Source organism: Elephantulus edwardii, unplaced genomic scaffold, assembly GCF_000299155.1.
Source record: "Elephantulus edwardii isolate Elephantulus edwardi_28Jun2011 unplaced genomic scaffold, EleEdw1.0 scaffold00057, whole genome shotgun sequence".
NCBI lineage: Eukaryota > Metazoa > Chordata > Mammalia > Macroscelidea > Macroscelididae > Elephantulus > Elephantulus edwardii.
The window spans coordinates 7,226,107-7,247,878 of record NW_006399807.1 but is presented as its reverse complement, the minus strand read 5'-3'; the positions used below and the strand labels follow the sequence as shown (position 1 = coordinate 7,247,878).

Here is a 21,772-nt window from a genome sequence, read left to right as displayed (position 1 = left end):
TTTGGGAGTTTATTACCATTATTATTGTTGTTGTTATGTGCCCTCGAGTCGCCTGCAACTGACTCATAGTGACCCTATGTACAACAGCCCTAAACCCTGCTCTATCCTGTGCCAATCTTATTGTCTCTGACACACCTACCCCCATTACCCCAATCATTGAATCAACATATCTCATTGAGAGTCTTCCTCTACTACAGTGTCCTTCCACCCTCCCAAGCATGATGTCCCTCTCCAAAGACTGGTCTCTCCTTGCAACATGTCCAAAGTATGTCATACGAAGCTTCAGAATCCTTGCCTTCAAGGAGCAGTCTGGTGTAACCCTCCCCAGGTTGAATCTGTTCATTCTCCTGAAAATCCATGCTATATTCAATACTCTTCTCCAGTGCCACAGTTCAAGGGCATCAGTTCTCTTTCTGTCATCTCTAGTCATTGTCCAGCTCTCTGATGCATAGCAAATTATTGCAAAGATCATGGCCTATATCAGGCGGACCTTAGTCTCCAGATTGGCATCATTGCTATTCAGTAGTTTGGCGAGGTCTCTGACAGCAGACTTTCCCTATGCAATATGTCTTTTATATCCTGGCTCCTGGTGCCAAGAGTGTTGTACCCAACTTCTGTGAGTCTTGCCACTGTGTGCCTTGACCAACTAAATCATATTGCCACCCTGGTTCTCTTACTCCAAGAACAAGATATTTTTTACTTCGTTATTTTTTTTATTTGTTGTTTTTTTTTCTTTTTATTTTATACTGGTTTACTTACAAAATTTGTATACATAGATTTTCACACTGGATCTTTCTCATTTCCTTTACCCACTTCTCCCTCCACTCATCAAATTGTAGGACCCTATGATTATCGGGATGGGAGTGTCAGAGACAGTGCAATTGGCACAGGACAGAACAGGGTTTCGGGATGTTGTACATAGGGTCACTGTGAGTCACAAGTGACTCAATGGCACATAACAACAACAACGATTACCTCCCCTCCAACACACACACACGCCCCCCTGCCCATCCTCACCCCTCTTCTCCTCCATCCACCTTTTGGGTCCTCATACACATTTTACTAGTTACTTTTCTATTTCTACAATAATGGTCTTCTACAGTATTTGTCCTTATGGGACTGAGTTAGTTCACTTAGCATAATGCTCTCCAGTCCCTCCCATGTTAGGTAGTAGTGATTTTCAAAATCATTGCTCCCGAATGCTATGTAGTATTCCATTGTATGGATGTACCATAATGTCTCAATCCATTTGATTTTGGTTGGACATGTGGTTTGGACACATGAAGAAATGCTCAAAATCAATGGTGATAAGAAAGATGCAAATCAAAACCACAATGAGATACTATCTCACCCCAATAGCAGTGGAAAGTTTAACAGGGTAACAAGTAATAAATGTTGGAAAAGATGTGGTGAGATCGGAACTCTTATACATTGTTAGTGGGATTGTAAAATGGTACAACCATTCTGGAAGGCAATTTGGCACTTCCTCAAAAAGCTGAACATAGACTTTCCATATGACCCAGCTGTTTTACTGCTTGAAATATACCCTGAGAATATGAGAACTGAGGCACAGAGACGTGTACACCTATGTTCACAGCAGCATTATTCACCATCGCAAGAGCATGGAAACAGCTCAAATATTTAACTACAATCAAATGGACTGAGAAGCTATGGTTCAATGGACTATGACACCAGAGCTCCTTTACAAAAAAACAAAAAAAAAACTAGTCATGTCTTTATAAATAACAGTGAAAACCGCGTGCTAAAATAGTCTAAAAGACAGCAAAACATTTGATGCCTGGCCATGTCAGTTAATCAGAGCATAAATGAGGGATCTCAAGATCTCTTCCTTCGGGAAGCCACCAAAGAATTCCAATCTTATTCAAACAACGTGAAAAGAAGTGAACCACTGCCTTATACTCAGTGACAAAGAACGAAAGGGGATAATGCAAAGAAAGGCGTGTTTAAAAGCCAAAGGCCTGTGTATAGTCAGTCACAGGAGCTGCCAGATTCTAGATCCCTTTGGGAGCTCCAGGAGAGGTGAGGGAGGCCTGGCTGTGTGGGACTGGGGTGTAGTGTGAAGGCAGGAGTCAGTGCAATGTCTGCTTCTACTTGATGCACAGGTTGGAAATCTGTCTACCAGCATATCAGAGGCATCGTCCAGGCTCACGATCTGCAATCTGTGGCAGCTTGTAGGAAAGTGAACGGGGCCCAGGCGAGCACAGACCCGAGGAAGCTGTGGTCTCCAGTGACCACAACACTGTGTATGGAAGGAACACCTCATCCCTGGGGAAGAAGCACTGTATTTCTCTTCTCGGAAGCTGTGACTCCTTCTCATGGTGACCTTGTGAATTCCACTTAAAATCTGCACAAGGAGAGAGATATTTGAGCAGAGAATTTAGGGGCAATGGTTTTATTACAACCTCCTGATTTTATAGATGAAGAAATTGAGGACAAGGAGCTCACATTGGAGAAGGTAGCCCAAAAGTCATCCCAGGTGTACATGTGACGGTGATGTTTAACCAAACTGGGAGCTTCCTGAGCTTAATTTTTGCATATGTCTCTCTGTGTCTTTGGCCTCTTATGTGTTATCAACGAAGTCTAACACAAGTGTTGGAAACAGAGGTGCTCAGAAACCTCTTGAGGAACGAGGGAATGAGTGTGTGAGTGGGGTTTTGTCTTGTTGAATGTCATGAGTAGGCCATCATCTCCTGTCTCCCTACTCCAGAGTCTACAGTCTGAAAATGAAGTGTCTTGTTGAATGTCATGAGTAGGCCATCATCTCCTGTCTCCCTACTCCAGAGTCTACAGTCTGAAAATGAAGTGTGGCACCCTCCCCTCTCAGCCACTCAGCTCTCTACTGAAATGAGCAATAGCCATAATGCCATCTACAAGCACTTAGTACAGGTCAGGCACAGTACAGGTTGCTTTCCATGGTTTTTCCTATCTATATCTGGGGAAAACCCCAGAAACAACCCAATTCTCTCCATCCACCTGGGGAACTGCTGCCCAAAGAGGCTTAATTATTTGCCCAAAGCCTCAAGGTCACCAGGTGGTGATGTGCACCCAGGTCAGTATGACTCCCCATGCCTCCCTCATCCTCATGCCCACTGCCTATCCCTGTCAGCTGGAGCCACCTCACAGAGTGCCCAGCTCTGCCCAGACTAGTATATGTTTCCACACCTCCTCCTCCCCAAAATGCTTTACAGTCATGCTTTACACACCCGTGAGATAAAACATTACTCTTTATTACAGAATGAATACAGATTATTGTGGTTTTTAAAAAATAAGTTAGGGCGTGTGCAAAATAAAAATTGAGGAGAAATGTTCATAGTCTCATAATCAAAAGTAACAACTTGTAACATTTCAGTGTCTTCACTCAATAACGTCCTTTGTCAGTAATGTTCTACCTGTAGTAATAGAGCTCCAAAATAAGAGGGAAGTGCATGTCCAGTCCTCCTGCTCTCTTACCTACCGTTGGTCTGGCTCCATGGGATGGAAGTAGAGACTTTCTTGCAATGAGCTGGGTGTAATGTGTGTTGTGCTTCACCACCACCCAGCTTCCCTGCCTCTCCCAGCATCCTTCAGAACTGGTGTCATTGATGGTGCTGACTGCCACGTGGAGGGCACCCTGCCCCAAGCCAGGAGCCCTAGGTACACACGTCCCACTGTGTCTCCTTCACATCCCTCTGAATCTCTTTGACTGTTGTGTCAACCCCTGCCCAGGACTTATTATACCTCTGCTGCCTCGTTGAACTAATCTCACAGGCTAATCCTGCCTACTTTGCCCCTAAACACTGCTCAGTGCAGCAGCCTGAAAGAAGCAGCTGCTCTGGGCTCTTGGTAGTAGATGGTGTGATGCCTGACCCCAAGATGCAGAGTCTAGTGGGGAAGTGGACAAACAGGTACATGCGACATCCTGAACTGCATATGTGGTCACGTGGCCCCTCAGAAAAGGGGACTGCGGGATGGGAAATGAAAACAAGAGAAAGCCAGTTCTCTAAAGAGCTGGAGAACGAGAGTGTCAGGCAAGGGGAAAAGCGAGTTTAAAGGCTCTGAGATAGGAAGAAGCTTGACTTGCTCACGGATAAGAAAAGTCAGTGTTGCTGAAGTTTAAAGACAGAGGAGAGGATTGGTGGAGATGCTAGGGAATGGATAGAGGCCAAATAAAGCAGTCATCTTTCCTCACTATCCAGCTCTCAGATTCAAAGTGATTCAAAGACCATGATCTGAATCAGCTACACTTTAGTCTTCAGATCGACATCATTCCTCCCTCACATCAGACTTTCCTAATGCAGTATGTCTCCCGATCTCCTGACTGCTGGTGCAAAGGGTGTTGATTGTGGATCCAAGTAAGATGGCATGGTTGGCAATTTCCATTTTTTCCTCCATATATCATAATGTTTCTTATCAGTCCAGTGGTGAGGATTTTTGCCTTCTTTCTGTTGAGTTGAAATCCATAATGAAGGTTGTAGTCTTTGATCTTTAATCGTGGCAGAAGAATTGAGGCCTTTTGAGTTGTGGTATTGGCAAAGAATACTGATATCCCGTGGACTGCCAAAAGTACAACCAGATACGTCTTAGAGAAAGTGCAGCCAGAGTGCTGCTTAGAGGCAAGGATGGTGAAGCTCATATACTTTGGGTATGTTGCTGTCTCAAGCTGTTCCTTGGAAAGGGACATCATGCTTGGAAAGGTGGGAGATCAGCAAAAGAGGAAGCCCTTCAATGAGATGGATTGACACGGTGACCATAGCAGTGGGCTCAAGTGTGTCAGAGAAGATGAGGGTGGCACAGGACAGGATAGGACAGGGTTCAGATCTGTTTGTTGTTCATAGGGTCATTGTGAGGCATACTTGATGGCACCTCACAACAACAACAAATAATGGAGACATGGACGGCATAAGTGCAGTAAACCCTTGTTGGGGTGTGTGTGTGTGTGTGTGTGTGTGTGTGTGTGTGTGTGTAAGGTAATTGTTGAAATGATGTATCACTTGGATTTTTTTTTCCAGAAAGATAACATGTGATCTGATTTAAAAACAAAACGAAACAAAACAAACAAAAAAACCTCAGACATTGCAGGCAGCTTGGAAGCAGGAGGCCAGGAAAGAAGTTTTCCGTACTCCTAGCCAGAGACAAAATGGCTTGGACCAGGGTGGTACAGATGGAGAGAAAGCACAGTTTGGTCCATCCCGTCGAAGTAGAGTGAAGAAACATAGCAGGAGACTAGTGTGGGAAGCATGAGCGGAGTCGTGAGGGAAAGACGAGAGTCTCCAAAGTACTACGGTCTCCATGGAGCTCCCCACCCCTGACCTCCACTAGCAACCCGGTCCCCTCAGCATGTTAGGCAGGTTGTCTAGACATGTATTTCTTCAAGGAGGGCTTACAGTCTGTCACTCTGTCTTTGAGGTTCTAATTAATGGACATAGCACTGTGCCTAGTATTCTGTGGTAAAGAACCAGAAGGGCCTGCCATCTGTCCCATCTGTCCACGGGACACTGCATGTCCACCCGGAGGTGTGGTTAAAGTGCTACCCTGTTTAAGGCTGCCCTGACTTCTGCATAGACGCAGGGCAGTGCAAATGGCTCATGTACCTGGCTGCAAAAGATTGGAAGTTTGAGTCTTCCCAAAAGCACCTCAGGAGAAAGTGATTTACTTCAAAAAATCAGCCACTGAACATTCTATCGAGCAAAAATTTTGTTCTGAACACTTGGAGCTGCTGTAACTCAGAGTTGACTTAACATGAACTGGTTTTCCTGTCTGCTGTAACCTCTGTGCGGGAAAAGGCATTTTGCTCCAAAATTAAACCACTCTCAGAATGGACTCAGAGAGCTGCCCACCGACCTAAGACTCGGAGCTCTCGGACAAAAAGAGCCCAGATAGCACAGTGTAGGGGACACATTATTAGCCGATCTCTAAGCAGTGCCATAAAGACATATGCAGAGAAAATATAAGCAGTGCTTGGAAGGTAGAGTCCACAGCAATGTCATTGCAGCAGAACATGAGTATAGGTCACGTAAGAAGCCCTGCCACTTTAAACACACAGCCTCTCCCAGCAGACTCCTCTTTTGGAAACACTGGAAATTATCTTTTTTGCTATGGGGGGGAAAAATGCTTCCCTGTGTGCCAGAAAGAAAAGGATGTGGTCAGAGAGGAAGGGGGTGGAGGGGGAGGTGGGAGGGTAGTATTTACAGGCTTCTCAGAGTCTGACATAAACAGTGCGGGAGGAGAAAAAACCTAATTTTAAAACTCACTCTGTAATCATGGAGGGAACCATCGGAATTGGGCAGCTAGCCAGCCCCTGGGCTGGAGTTGGTGTCTGAGTCGAGAGGGCTGAGGGCTGCCCTGAGGCAGGGAGCATCACCACCCACCAAGTGCACATGGGACACCAGCTCATCCCCTCCTTGTACCTCTGCCCTTCCACCCTCTGTGCCTTGCCTTCTGAACCCTGACCTCCTGCTCCTTGAAAAATAGTTCACCTCCGGATTGCTCTCGGACGGAAGCCTAGTGGCAGAGTACTTACTTACACACTGGCTGCTAACCAAAAGGTGGGCAGTTCAAACCCACCAATGGTTCCAGCTTCATGAAAGAAAGACCTAGCCATCTGTCCCCCTAAAGATTACAGCCATGAAAATCCTAGGGAGCAGTTCTCCTCTGTCCATGTGAGTCAGAATTGACTCAGCAGCAGCAGCGGCAGCAGTGAAGTGTAATGAGAGGCTGGTACGAATAAATGCTTGGCTGCAAACTGAGTTGGGCTGCAGTCCCAAAGGCACATGGTTTAAATCCACCAGCTGCTCTGTGGGAGAAAAAGGGGCAGTCTCCTCCAGTGTGATGTAGTGCCTCTGAAAATCATATTGAAGGCGATGAAGTACTTGCATGTGTGTGTTTTGTAATAGAAACCACGCACTTTAGTTGACATAAATGTATAAATATGATCCGTTCATTAACTGCAGCTAATGTACAGTAGGAATGCAAGGTGCTAATAGCAGAGGAAACTGGGCAGCTGTGGTGAGGAGATGCATCACTCTTACGACATAACTCTGGGCTTTCTGTATATGTACTTGTTCTATAAACCAGAAACTAAAATGTAAAATCAATAAAAATAAAAATATAAAGTCAGTGCAAAAAAAATCAGAAAACTCACTGGAGGGTCAACTGTGGGGTGGTTCCCACTCGACAGCACACAACAACAAACTGTTGGCAGTTTGAAGAAAGGCATGGTGAGCTACTTACAAAAGATGACCACCATTATGAGATGCAGTTCCCTCCTGCTCCACAGGGATTCGCCGTAAGTCTGAGAAAACTCAACAACGAACAGCTTGGATTTTAAGTATTTTGTTGTTGTTTAGTGTAGAGTCAGAACCGACTCATAGCTGCCCCTCCAGCTTTTCAGAGGCACTAATCACAGGGAGGAGAGTGTACATCTTTCTCCTGCAGAGCAGCTGATGAGTTTGAACCGCGTGCCTTCTTGATTGTAGCACAGCTTCTTGCCACTAGGCCAGTTAACTAGACGTTAACAAGTAGTACATGTTGCTGTTGCACTGCTAACATGAGACCAGCAGTTTGAATCCCCGAATCACTCTGTTGGAGAATGATAGCTTCTCTGGGAAAGATTTACAACTGTTGAAACTCAGTGGTTTCGCTTTGAATCGGAACCAACTCCAGGTGATAAGTTCTGGCTAGTTCTTCAAAGAGCAGGCTCAACTTAACCATTAGACCATAGAGTCTCCAAAAAGTGCTTGACGTTGTTCTGTGAAGTGCTTGACAGTGATGTGGGAGCTCTGGTGGCCTCATGGCAAGAAGCTGGGCTGCAGTCCCAAAGGCACGCAGTTCAAGACCACCAGCTTCTCTGCAGGAGAAGGAGGAGCATTCTCCTCCAGTGCCTCTGAAAACCTGCCAGAAGGTCAGCTATGGGTCAGTTCCAACTCTATGGTACACAAAAACAGAGGCCTTAAGGGAACAACCCCGAGTAGCCACAGAGGAGTCCTGTTACTCCTCACAGTCTTTTGCTATTTTAACAACTGCTGTGGTTTATAGCAGTGCTACCAGCTAAAATGGGCCACATCTGTTATCAACACTTTTCAGAACTTTGGGGCTATTAATAGCAGGGAGGCATTGTGGGGAAGCATGAGGTTTAGAATTCACTCTTGAGTTAGTAGCTGGGCTCTGCCCCTCACTAGCTGGAGAACCTTGATCAAGCACCACCTTGCACACTGGTGCCCAACTCATGATTGAGGCCCAAAGTGGATAAGATGCTGTTTGTAAGAGCACTTGTGCACATTTTTTTTTCTTTTTTTTTTACTTGTGCACATTAAGACAGGCCAGGTACTAGTGAAAACACAGCACAGAGGAAACCCTGTCTTGAAATGGTCTGACATTTCAAAACTGTGCATCAAAATACAGCCCCCCATGCCTGTCTCCAACACTGGCAGTGCCCAGGCCAAGGGTACAAATAAAGGCCCATCTGCTGTATTTCCAAATATTAAATGTAATAAGTCAATCTAACAAAGAACTGAAACATGTTTATCCCTCTTACATTGAGAAATAGACCTTTAGAACAGTCTGGAAGGCCATACTCTAATTTAGACCTTTTGAACTCCTCAAAGTTCTATGCCAGGATACAGCGGTAGATAAAGAGTACCCTCGGTCCCTGGCCACCACCATTTCTCTTCTCATCCCTAGCTCTATATTGTATTGGGAGTAATGATACATGTGTCCAGATTTTATGCACCTCCCTATATATATAGCTACCATTTGTGCACCCTTTGGGCCCAGGGCCATATATATAGGTGCTTTGAGGGAAGCAGAGGGAGTCTGCATGGACCCTAGAGGCATGTTTGGAGCATTTTGGCCTGATGATACTGAGATTCCCAGATGCCCAGAGAGTGATCTGTAAGGAGGAACTCCAAGTAAGCACATCATTTAAACAGTGAGGAGGGGTGTGGTCAGAATTTAGAGTAAATTCCCTAGTGGGTAGGGCCAGGACAGAGAGCTTCCTCTCTTTTAGATCTAAGGACAATTACATTTGAACCTCAAAGTTTCACCCAGCAGCTGCCTTTAAAGGCACCATTCCCTTCATGCATATTGTTGTTGTTGTTATGTGCCTTCAAGTTGCCTGCAACTCATAGCAACCCTATGTACAACAGCTCTGAATCCTGCCCTGTCCTGAGCCAGTCTCACTGACTCTGACACACCAAGCCCCATTGCCCCAGTTACTATGTCAATCCATCTCATCCTGGGTCTTCCTCTCCTGTGCTGTCCCTCCACCCTTCCGAGCATGATGTCCTTTTCCAAGGGCCAATCGCTCCTGGCCACATACAATGTGCAGTGGAGCTTCAAAATCCTAGCCTCCAAGGAGAAACTTGGTTTTCACCGTCTCCAAGACAGATCTGTTTGTTTTCTTGGAGGTCCATGGTATATTCAAGACTCTTCACCAGCACCACAACTCAAAGCCATCTATTTTTTTCTTCTGTTATCTTTAGTCACTGTCCAGCTCTCTGATGCATAGCAAGTAATTGCAAAGACCATGGTCTGGATCAGGCATACCTTAGTCTCTAGACTGACATCATTGCTTTTTAGAACTCCGGAGAGTTCCCTGACAGCAGATTTTTCCAATGGAATTCATCTTTTGATTTCCTGGCTACTGGTGCCAAGAGTGTTGATTATGGAGCTGATCAAGCTGTAATTGTTAACAACCTCAACCTCTTTTCCTTCTATCATTGTGCTTCATGCACATTCCCTAAGGGATATCAATATTAGTTGTTCCAGTATTCCTGCCTCCATGTATTCCTGCCAGCCTTGCCAATCTGCCATTGATGCTGGACTTTTGGGGGAGAAGAGTGGAGCAATTCAGAAAGGTTGCTGTGTTCCTCATGGGTACTGCGAAGGCTAGGGGGACCCTAGACCTTCGCCAAGGATTACTTGTTCAGATACAGTACTTGCCATGAGCTTGTCTGCTTGGAATTTGCCTTCTAAAAATGGAATGCAGAAAGCATGAAGGTTGCAATAATCGATGTTTTCATTATTAGGTCCATTGGCAAGTCCATTAGCTGTGAGCTTTGGGTCAATAGTTGATTGTCTGAAAGGAAAACATTGTGTTTATCACAGTGTGGAGAAAGGTTCTAGGAGAAAGGGGAATGAGATCATAACTAATATTGACAGAGTGTGTTATAGTTTACAAACCATTTGCTCATGCATGGCCGCTTCATTTGATCTGGGTAACAGCTCTGAGATGTAGGAAGGCCTGGAGTTATTTTTCCTTCCCATTTTACACATGAGGAACATAAGACTGCCAGGGGTGATTTGCCAGAAGTCAACCAGCTTTATCCCTGGGGCTGAAGCCTGTTCCCTGAGGACAGTTTTGATGATTCTCTAAAACCCCCACAAGTTGTTGACGGGGTTAAATTGTGAGTGTATTTTGATGTTGTATCAGCTGGACTTGCTCATCACTAGGGTGTGAAAGTGAGAGAATGGTCAGGAGTTGCTCCATGATTTATTTGTTCTGGATAATGAGTACATAACATATCAGGTTGATAAACAAATGGTCGGCAGTTCAAATCCACCAGCTGCTCACCAGAAGAAAGATAGACAGTCTCCTCCCATAAAGACACATAGTTTTAGAAACCTGATAGAGAGTCACTATGAGTCAGAATCGACACAGTGGCCTTGGCTTTGGGCTGAGTTGGACAATGGAAAGAAGTAGTTGTCATGCACTAAAACAAGGAAAGCACAGGAGGAGCAAGCTTAGGAGGGCAGCGTGGTTAGGAATTTTACTTTGGAGACAAAGTTTGAGATGTACATCCAGGTAGAGATGTCAAACAAACAATTGGGTGTATTGGTCTTGTGCTGCATAGTATTCCATTGTGTGAATATACCACAGCTTCTCTAGGTTGTTTCCATCCCTTTGCTATTGTGAACAGCAGGGCAATAAACATGGGTGTACATATATCTGCTTGGGTGGCAATTCTGGTTTCTTTAGGGTCTATTCCCAGTAATGGAATTGCTGGGTCAAATAGTATTTCTATTTTCAACTTTTTTGAGAAAGCTCCATACTGCCTTCCATACTGGTTGCACCATTTTACACTCCCACCAACAGTGAATAAATGTTCCAGTTTCTCCACAGCCTCTCCAGCATCTGTTGTTTGCTGCTCTGTTGAATTTTGCTATTGTTGCTGGGGTGAGATGATATCTTATAGTTGCTTTGATTTGCATCTCTCTTAGAGTTAGGGATTTTGAACATTTCTTCATGTGTTTGTTTGCCATCTGAATGTTGTCTTTGCTGACGTGTCTGTTCATATCTTGTTCCCATTTTGCAATTGGGTTGTTTACCTTTATCTTGTTGTGGTGCTCAAGTATCCTATAAATTCTAGATACAAGTCCTTTATCAGACGTCATTACCTAATATTTTTTTCAGTCTGCCTTCCAGAGTGCTTGTACCATTTGAAAGTCCCACCAACAATGTATAAGGGTTCCTATCTCACCACATCCTCTCCAACACTTCTTACTTGCTTCCTTGTTAAACTTTGCCACTCTTACTGGAGAGAGCTTGTATCTTATTGTGGTTTTGCTTTTCACCTCTCTCTTATTGGCAGTGATGCTCTTATTGGAGCATTTCTTCATGTGTCTGTGGCCATTCAAATATATTCCTCTCTGAAAATTCTTTCCATGTCTTTTTGCCCATTTTGTAATTGGGTTATCAGTCTTTTTCTTGTAGAGGCCCAGGACTATTCTGTAAACTTTCATTATGAGACTCTTGTCTGAGCTGGTATTACCAAATATTTGTTACCAGTCTGTAGGTTTTCTTTTCACCCTGTGGGGAAAAGTTTTGGATGTACACATAGATTTAATCTTTAGAAGGTCCCATTCATCAGTTTTATCCTCTTCAGATTGTGCATTTCTGGTTGTATTTGGCAGCTACTTTATACCTTCAACTAGCAATTCTAAGCTTGATCCCAGTTTGTCTCTTAAGAACTTTATGGTTTTGGGCTTTACTCCCAGGTCTCTGATCCACCTTTAGTTGCTTTAAGGCACTCCACAGCTGACCCCACCACAACCACCTTCATCTCCAGTTCTTCCAAAACCAGCCTTCTCTGATCATCTCTTCACTGTTTCCTGGACCTTTGATGTCATACCTTTGCCAATGATGGGGCTTCTCATTGAGAGTGCTTTTCTTTTTCCTTTTATTCTTGACAGTTCATTCTCTTATCTTTCACGAAGTTTTCTCCCTACTATAACCAGTGTGGCGGCCCAGAGATCTGAATTCTTGTAGCACATGGAATCTGTACAAATCCTTGTTATACATAGATATATATGATAGCTTGAATAGTCACTGAATATGTTAATTTTTCCATTTGCTTTTGTTTACATGAGCTTATTCCACCCCCTTCTCTTCGAGTGAATACCTTTCAGCTTAAAACATACTGTTATTCTATTAATAGATTTCTACACCATAGTTGTTAGCATTTTAAAAAGCAAAACCAAAGTGAGTAAATATATGAAGTGTAAACCTGATAAATAAAGCACTTTGTTGATGCAAGTTTTACCAGGTTTCAGGCACTTAGGCATTAAGATTATTCAGATAAAGTATTCATTGATTCCTTTAGCAAAAATTTAGTCAAATGTCAACAATATGCTAGACACTACTGATTTAAAAATAAATGCCACATTTCCAAGCCCTGGGGAAATCATAATCAAATAGGAACTACAAATACGTAAGCCAGTAATTACAATCGGGCACAGGTAAATATCTAGAAAAGAAGCCTTCCTGGGGGAAGGTATACTTAAAAGGACGAATAGTTAGATACCATGAAAGCTGAGTAAGGGAGAGAGTAGTATAGGCAGAGACGACAGCAGGAGCAGAGGTGACAGTCAGTAAAGTGTTTAGGGGGGACTCAGGAAGAGCCACATGCATTCTGTTACATAATTTTCATTTTATCCTGTTAGTAACAGTGATGGCCATATAACGGTGCCTTGAAAGGGTGATTATTGGGTGCAGAGAGGGCAGGATCAGATTTACTTGTTTGAACATTAATCATGGCCATCAGGTCAGTTCTGACTCACAGAAACTCTAGGTCAGTGTAGAACTGTCCCATTGGGTTTCCAAGGCTGTAAAGCATTGCAGAAATAGACTCCCACTGAACATCTGGTGGGTTCACACTGACAGATTGCTTAGAAGACAAGTATTTAAAAACTGTGCCACCAATTTCCCTGTTTAACTTTACCCAAAACCCAAACTCGCTGCCGTCAAATTGATTCTGACTCATAGTGACCCTTCATTAGATTTCCAAGGCTGCAAATGTCCATCTTTTTCATACAGAGCAACTTTGGTGCCTTTAAACCTCCAGCTTTTTACTTAGAGCTCTGGTGGTCTACTGGTAAGGATTTAGGCTGTCAAGCCAAAGGCATGCAGTTCTAATCCACCAGCTGCTACTCAGAAGATTGCCTTCCCGTGCAACTCACAGCCTCTGAAAACCCTCTGGAGAATCTGCTATGAGTTAGTTACAACATGATAGTGCATAACAACACTAACAGCCCGACGCATTAGGTGCTGCACCACCAGGACTCCTTGTTTGAATACTATTGCAGCCTAAAAGATGGATGTAAGAGAAATAAGGCTGGAAGCAAGAGACTAATTTGGACCATTAGAGTAGATCAGGAAAGAGATACGGATAACTTGGAGTAAATGAGGGCAGTAATAGTTAAGGTGGAGTAAAAGACATCAATTCAAGCATTACCTGCAGGGAAGAGTCACAGTACATGGTGATACAGCAGCTGTAGCAATCAAGGTGAGGACTGACAAGAGCTAACGGTGATTCTTGGGGTTCTAGCCTGGGAAGCGGGGTGAGTGGAGGCCATCCCTACAGCAGAAATGAAGTTTCGTGTATGTGAAAACGATGGCTCTGGTGTGTGGACTATGCAGAATTTGAAATGCCTCTGACATTCCACTCAAAGTAGTTGCCTTAACAAATCAGAGAGTGACTGTTTCTCTCTGAAATTTTCTAAAGGAATTTATCAGTTACATAAACAAAATGTATCTTTTATAGCCATAACCGTCTTTTTAACAACTCCTCCCTAACGCCCCCTATAAAAAGCCACTACTTTTTGTTGCACATTATTCTTTATATTTCATAAAATAAATAAAAATGATACAATACTTTTAAAGATAATTTTGCACCCTTATTCGTTGGCCTTCAGAGCCCTGTTGATCAGTTATACACTGCAGTGCTGAGAGGTTAGTGGTTTGAATCCTCCAGCTGCTCTCAAGGACAAAGACATTTTGTTGCCATAAAGATTTATAACCTCAGAAATTAGAGGGTTGCCTTGGGTTGAAATGGGTTTTACGGCAGTGGGTTTTATTCTTTGGACTTAGGGCATAATGAATTTTGCCGTTTCCATGCTCCAACCTTTTCTTAATAATGTAGATTTGGGATCAGTGGGACAGTGGAAGAGAACATGCCTCAAGCCTAGGAGGTATTTCCTACAGAACAGTCACCGGAGTAACAGTGTGGACAGAATTAATACCCAGCCTACCAGAGCCGTTACTCCCAATGGCTGCACTTGGCCAGATTTCTTTGTTCTGATGTAATGATTTAAAAACCCTGCTTTATTCCTTTATTTAAGCAAATCCTTCAAGACCAGAGTATCTTCCCTTTCTCTGGTGGCAGGAATAACTTTGCTGAAAACCTGAACCAAATTAAGTTTTATGATTTTTTCCCTTTGGCCCAGATTCATATGGCTCTGGGCAGAAGCATAGAGTAAAAAAATACAAACAATAAATTTGCTATAGAAAGAATAGTCAGATTGATCAAGCCAAAATAATCCATCATCAAAAGATAGTGATGTACTCAGTATAAAAAGTACGCCCACTCAAATATGAATTCAGTTCCCGAGGCAGGACACCCAGGTTATCACAGGATTTAGGACATGAGGGCAGTGCCATCTGCACTGCTGAGATTCTTGTTCTCCAGTGCCCCAGAGAATCCCAAAGGTCAGTAGGGCCTCATCACAGGACCCAAAATGAAGCATGAGGTTGAGACAACACAGAAAAGTGCCTAGTGATGGGGTAACTGGCTCAGCACTTCGCCTAAGGGCATCAGACTGACTCCAGGTGGTCATCGCCTAAACTCAATCAGGAAGGTTGTTAGATCTCCAGACTGTCTCTGATCTGTGTGTAATTAAATCCCATCCAAACACCATTTACTCCTTTTTGTCCACTAATAAATGCTGCTGCTGCTGCTGCTGCTGCTGTGGTTGTGATGTGCCATCAAGTTGGAACTGACCTATAACTGACTCTCTAGAGGGTTTTCAGAGGATGCAAATCAAATAGAAGGAGATTGCCATCTATCGCTTGAGAAACAACAGCTGGTGGACTCGAACCACGTGCCTTTGGATTGGCAGTGCCAATGGCTGTCAGAAATAAGAAATGCCTATAGGATTATCTGGGAGTAACTTCTACGGCATGACTGCAGCTAGCATGTGTGGCAAAATGGCTTTCTGAGTCAGGTCAATTCCTATTACTTAGTTTCTGCCAACCGTGATACACAGCAATTATTCCCAGCAGTTATCCTGGGCACCAAGACAAGCAAAAAGACTCTTGCAGCTGTGGGCTCACCTCCTCCTCATGCAGTCCAGCCCTCCCTTCCCTTCAGGCTGGGACAGGCTCAAATAGGAAGTGCCTTGGGAAGCAGCAGGAGGCAGCCCAGTTAGTCCCCATGTGACAGTAAGGGATGTTGAGATGTTATCAGCATCAACTCTTTTTAGACCATCAGTATAAAGCCAGGCAGGAATATTCTATTACTCTGCAATAAGGAGGCTTTACGCCACATAAGACCACCATCTCTTAAGTAGTGAATGAAGCAGCCTCCTTTCTTTTATTATTAAGCACGTATACATTGTTGCCAAGCATCATTCCTGCTCCCAGGAGATGATATGTGGAGAATGCCCATAGATCAGACTCTGTTGACTAAGCCTCTGCTCCTATGAAGGTGCTCCCTGTTGCTGCTCCAGAAGCTCCTTGGATAGCCCAGACCACCTCCACAGCACCATGGAAGGGTGTTTCCAGAGGCAGTAAGATTGCCTAGAAGCATGGACTTTGGAATCAATTTTTCTATTCTAAATCTGAGACGATCTATAGGATCCTCACTGTCTTTAAACCTCCCCATCCTCTCATGAGCAAAACAGAAATTTTTAAAATTCCTATATGTTGTGGGCTAATTTGAATATTAATCGAGGTAACATAGCATGCTAAGCAAAATGGCTAGAGTTGAATACTCAAATGTAGCAACTATTACAGTGACTATGTTTTATAACTGTGAAGATGATGACCATCGTGGTGACAGAAAGTAGAGAGGTGATCTAAGAGAGAGACAAGTTTCCTCTACCCCTTCTCTACAAAGCTGGCAGCAGCAAGAGTACAAGGCAGGTGTCCACAATGACATGCTTACCCAGCTAAATAGCTCCGCTTCCAGGCCAGTGTTGGAAACCAGTGGGATAACAGCACATTAGAAGCAGCACAGCTTGCACACTGTGGTGATTTCTGGAAGGTAACCATTGTCTCCTTATTGTGTTTTCTGTGCTTATGTTTTCTAGAGGCTGGGTTGGCTACTGACTTAAACAGGATTCTTTGTTGAATAGAAAGTGAACTAAGAAAGACTTTCCTAAGCGAGTGTAACTCCTACCTGAGGAGGGAGCTCTGGGGATGTGGTCTGTAGGCAGCTGTGCTGTTAACCCAGAGGCCTCACCCTTTCTGGTGGTTCAAATCCACCAGCAGTTCCATGGGGAAAGATGGGCTCCCACCTCCTGTGTGATTTACAAACTTGGAATCCAAATGCACTGTTAGCTGAGTCAGCTGAGACTCAACGGCAGTGAGTTTGAATTCTTTATCTTACCTTTGACTCTCATTTCCACCTGATACTTCCAAGTATATAAAATTTCAGCTACTGTTTATCCCCAGCAGATAAATCTTGCCCATATTCATACTTCTAGGTAGATGGTTCTTGCAGTGAAATGCCTGTGAGCTGATGAGTATAGCTCCACTCTCCCATCTAGTTGAAGCCTCCGGTGAGTCTAACAGTTACCGCTGTAGGAGTCTCAGTTCCAGTTGAGCTGGCAGTGGTTTTCTTTAACTAGTGTTGGTATTGCATTTCCTTTTTTGTTTTACCTTGTTTTCCTTTATCCTGTACTAGCACAGCCTAGAACTTCTTGACCTGAATTCCCTTCCAAACTTCCCATTTTACCCAAGGTGACCATGTTAGTAAGTGGTGGGCATCTCTCCAGCTTTTGAAAAATTCATTCAACCTCTTTTCTTTTGCATCTCTTCTGCTTTGCCAGGTCAAGCTGGGAACTGCCTGACTTGAGGGAAGGGAGAGTAAAAGCCATCAGTGACTCAGATGGGGTGAGCTACCCTTGGTATGGGAACACCACAGAAACTGTGACCCTGGTTGGCCCCACCAACAAGATCTCCAGGTTCTCCGTCAGCATGAATGACAACTTCTACCCCAGTGTGACATGGGCAGTGCCAGTGAGTGACAGCAACGTGCCACTGCTCACGAGGATCAAGAGGGACCAAAGTTTCACGACGTGGCTGGTGGCCATGAACACTACTACGAAGGAGAAGATCATTCTGCAGACCATCAAGTGGAGGATGAGGGTGGACATTGAGGTGGACCCTCTTCAGCTCTTGGGACAACGGGCCCGGCTGGTGGGCAGGACTCAGCAGGAGCAGCCCCGGATCCTGAGCCGGATGGAGCCCATCCCCCCCAACGCACTAGTGAAACCCAATGCCAACGATGCCCAGGTCCTCATGTGGAGGCCCAAGCGGGGCCCACCCTTGGTCGTGATCCCGCCTAAGTAGAAGCCGACTGGTCTGACTCTGTGGGGAGCACTCGCTGCTGAGACACGCAGTGAGCTTGCCAGGGGTGGCAGGAGCCAAACTGAGTTTCTGAGCCAAAGCAGCCCTCTCGGTTTGTCAGCCTTTGCAGCCACTTGTCAAGAGTAGGGCTGCCTTTTGGGTGGTAGAACCATAATCCTTAGGAAAAGTCCCTTCCTTTTAGGAGTAAATGAAATCACTGATTTGACAGACTTGCTGTGATTACCATGCAAGTAGCCATATTTTGGAGCTGACCAGGAAGATTCCTATATCCGAACTATTGACCATTTCTTTCCTGTGAAACGCAAGGGATGGAAATGAAATTAAACAGTGCCTGTGGCAAATGCTGCTTCCCAGCCATTACAAGTGGAAGTGAAAACATCCACACCAGGTGTTCGTAAGACAGTCCCACTATCTGACTGGAGGGTGCTGGGGAAAGGGCTGAGTAAAAAAGTGGCCTGGGGAAGAGAATGAGTAATGAGGAGAGAGGATGTTGTTACAAATTAATGCCTGTGCATTTCATAGTTGATCATCAGATCATACACACACACTCATTAGAATGAAAGGAACACGGAACACTTAGAAAACTGGAGAGTTGTTGCCATTTGCTCCACCCTGGGGTGGAGCCTCCTGGGAACTGTCCAAGGTGCTGATGTGAATGAAACCATGAGAACTCTCAATGGTTGTTCCATCTACTGACCCCTTCCCAGAAATTATTTATTCAAAATCATTTGAATCACAATTTTGGGATACATGGTTCCTGTCTTCTGAAGGGGCTATAATGTTTGGGGTATATACCATATTTTGAGTGAAATCCAAATTGTGATTGTGTTTACAGCTGCTTCGTCTATTCCCATCACCAGCCCTAAATTTGCAAAACTATAATTGTTTAATAAGCCATGAGTCCATCTGGGGTTTCAAGAACATTCCAACAAATATGAACAGTATCTTCATTCTTTCTCTAGTTTTCCAATGATTTTGAACATACAGAATACACCCCCGTGCACACAGACCCGTGTGTGCCTGAATGCATATAGCATCATAACTAGCATATTTGCCAGCAGTGCCTGCGTATGTCATTAGCCTTTGAGCATCCCCAGGACACACACCGAATATTCCTATACATTTCTTTTTATCTGTTTCACAGAAGCTCTACTTGAACTGCTTGAGCATTTGTGAAAAACTGCTTCACATGGCTTTATTTCAGAGCTCTTTGATGAAAATCTGAGCTCTTCACGTTAAACAATCCTGTATTGCTGAGATCCAACCAAATAAAGAAGGGAGACTATGTTTCCTTTGGTCAGAAACTTTTGAAAGAGTTTCCTGTCTTTACAGTAAGGATTTTCCAGCTTCTCTATCTTAAATCGTACTTCCCTCCCCTTTACAATGATATTTTCCCTTTTTTGTTAATAGTACAAGGGCTCCCTTTCCAAAAATTCCTCATTCATACTAATCTTTAAAACCCTTATGGTGTCATTGTGGATTTATGAGTAGATATTGCCAGTATGATCTCAAGACGGCAGAGGTGAGATTCAGAATGGTTATTGCAGTCCATGGTATGCTCCAAAGATCTATATCCCTTGAGAGTTTGGAGGCAAAAGAAAAGCAGGAGGACATTCTTGTTCTTTTCATTTGCAGTGCAATTGTGCCTAATTTCCTTCTGATTCCTGGCCCAAAGTGTAGTGCTTATCCTATGAGAGGGTTAACAGAGCCTTTCCAAATGATGTCATACCAATCTCACACCCCCACTACTAGCTCCTCTCTTATAGATTAGTTATTGATGGAAAGTGGCACTATTTATAACAGCACATTAATGACATGTCACTAACTTGCTGAAGACCCGGAGACATGCCATTTAGAAATAATTGAGCTGCTACATTTGGATTCTTCTGTCCTTTCCCCTGCTCCCCTGTTCTTTTATGGGAGAGGTAATTCCAGAGGGCTCCATAGCTGAAGTATAAAGCTGCTTATTCCTCATTCTGATGTCAGAGAGAGCATAAATTACATGTCGCCTTTATGGGATTCTAGAGAGTGGGAACTCTGGAATCTAGTTCACAAAGAATAGATATGTCTTTTCTTGGGAATGGCATAAGGATGCTAAAGAAGGAAAGAATATTATTTCATGTGTGTCCCACATTCAAAAAAACATCTGATATTTAAAAATAAAAATTTTTGAGAAAGAAGATTTACATTACAAAGTCTTAACATAAAATCTCTGTCTTCTCATTCCCTTTGTCCATTACAATATGATTTTCTGTATTTAAACAAAACTTTTTTTTTAAAGCATACCTGTATGGGCAGACCCTAGGTTGTGAATGTCTAAGATACAAGCAAGAGTTACAAACCAACCCATTTATGGGGTATAAAAAACTTTCTATTAAATTTTTTAGGTACGTGCAATGGTTAATAACAACAAATGAATGATATGTTTCAATACACATCAAAACATTTCTGTTGCTATTATAGTATTATGCTAAAAGTGTTTAGAGTATCTGGAAGTGTTCCTCTGTTGTTTTCATGCTCAAAAGGTACATTATATATTATATATGACACACATTTAACTAACTTATATTAGATACAAACTACCTGTTTTGGCAAATTAGATTTAAAGACAGACTCGGGAACAGAAGCTATTAATAACCCAGGGATCATTGTATTTATGCAAAGTTCAGCATACTTAACTAGAGATTTTTCCTCCTGAAAACTCAGATTTTTCAAAGAAATGACCACAAAACAATTTATGGAAAATTTTGTGATGACAAAATGAGAAAAGTAGTTGGGAAAGTACTTATAAAAGTTCGCACACTACGCAGGTGTCTGTTCTGATTGTCAGTGAAACCATCCTGAACTCTAGAGTTGGGTCTTTCAATTGTGAAACTAATCTGGCAGAATTCTCTATTGTCTTTCAACCAATTATTGTAAAGTGAAAGTTATTTTACAGGGAAATGACCCCTTTTCTCTCACTAATCCTTGCACCATTACCTTTCAGCTTAGTCAGGATATTGCCAAATGAGACGCTTTCTAACATGAAAGAATTCGCTTTGACACCTCTGTCAGGGTCACCTCCAAACTCTCAGCAGACCTTACTTTCCCTGAGATGAGCAGCATCTGACACCAGATGCCATCATGTGAAAGGGCTTACTTCTGTGCCTTAAATATTAGTTGGAGTTTCAAGACTGTGTCCAGATTCACACAAAGACATATACATGCATAGTTTCTTGATGGCACAAGAGATTTGAATTCTTATTCTAAAAAGAATGTTTCCTAAAGTCATAGCGTTTGTTGGGGGTTCTTCCCCCCTCCTTTTTTTGGTTGTCGTTTGAACATAATGAAGCCAGTTAATCCTTCATTCAATCATGCACTTTCCGCACCATAATACTAATCTCTGTAACCACAATGGAATCACATATTCCAGCTTCCTCCCTGTAGTTCTGGTTTCCACTAATCCTTCTTTAAATCTCTCTGTCATAAATTCTCAAATTAAATCACCTTTGAGGTCTCTTAGGCCATCATCTCAAAGGAAACAGAGGCCCAAATCAATGACGTCATCTGTTCACAATCCCATACCTAGTGAACAACAGAGCTGAGAGAAGACCCCAGGCTCCCAGATCTCATACCACTGCACTGCCTTCCATGCCTGGAACCCACAGTCCTCCTCTAGTCTGCAGCCAGAAAGAATATTGTCATCCTCCTGTACATTCATCACTAACCAATTATCCTAAAAACTAGAGAGAGACAAATGAAACCATTCTTTAAAAGAATGGGTGAAAAGCACTATTACTGTTGCATCAAAAAGTAAATGTTCCAGATTGCCTTTTATTTGTAGCCACAGAATTGAAATTGAACTCTTACTCCAGGCTCTCTGCTGCATGCATTTTACTCTGGTTTGATCTTTCATTTGTGAGAATG

The 21,772-nt window shown here is 43.3% G+C and overlaps 1 protein-coding gene across 1 annotated transcript in view; it reads left to right on the top strand.

Annotated features, from left to right (window-relative positions):
* FAM78B (family with sequence similarity 78, member B) overlaps positions 1–18,071 on the top strand; it is a 132,416-nt gene extending 114,345 nt beyond the window's left edge. The window contains exon 2 of the mRNA XM_006887383.1: positions 17,326–18,071. Within this exon, the coding sequence (XP_006887445.1) occupies positions 17,326–17,848 (523 nt within the window). The 3' untranslated portion in view covers positions 17,849–18,071. The remainder of the gene's footprint in view (positions 1–17,325) is intronic.
* Positions 18,072–21,772: the final 3,701 nt, after the last annotated feature.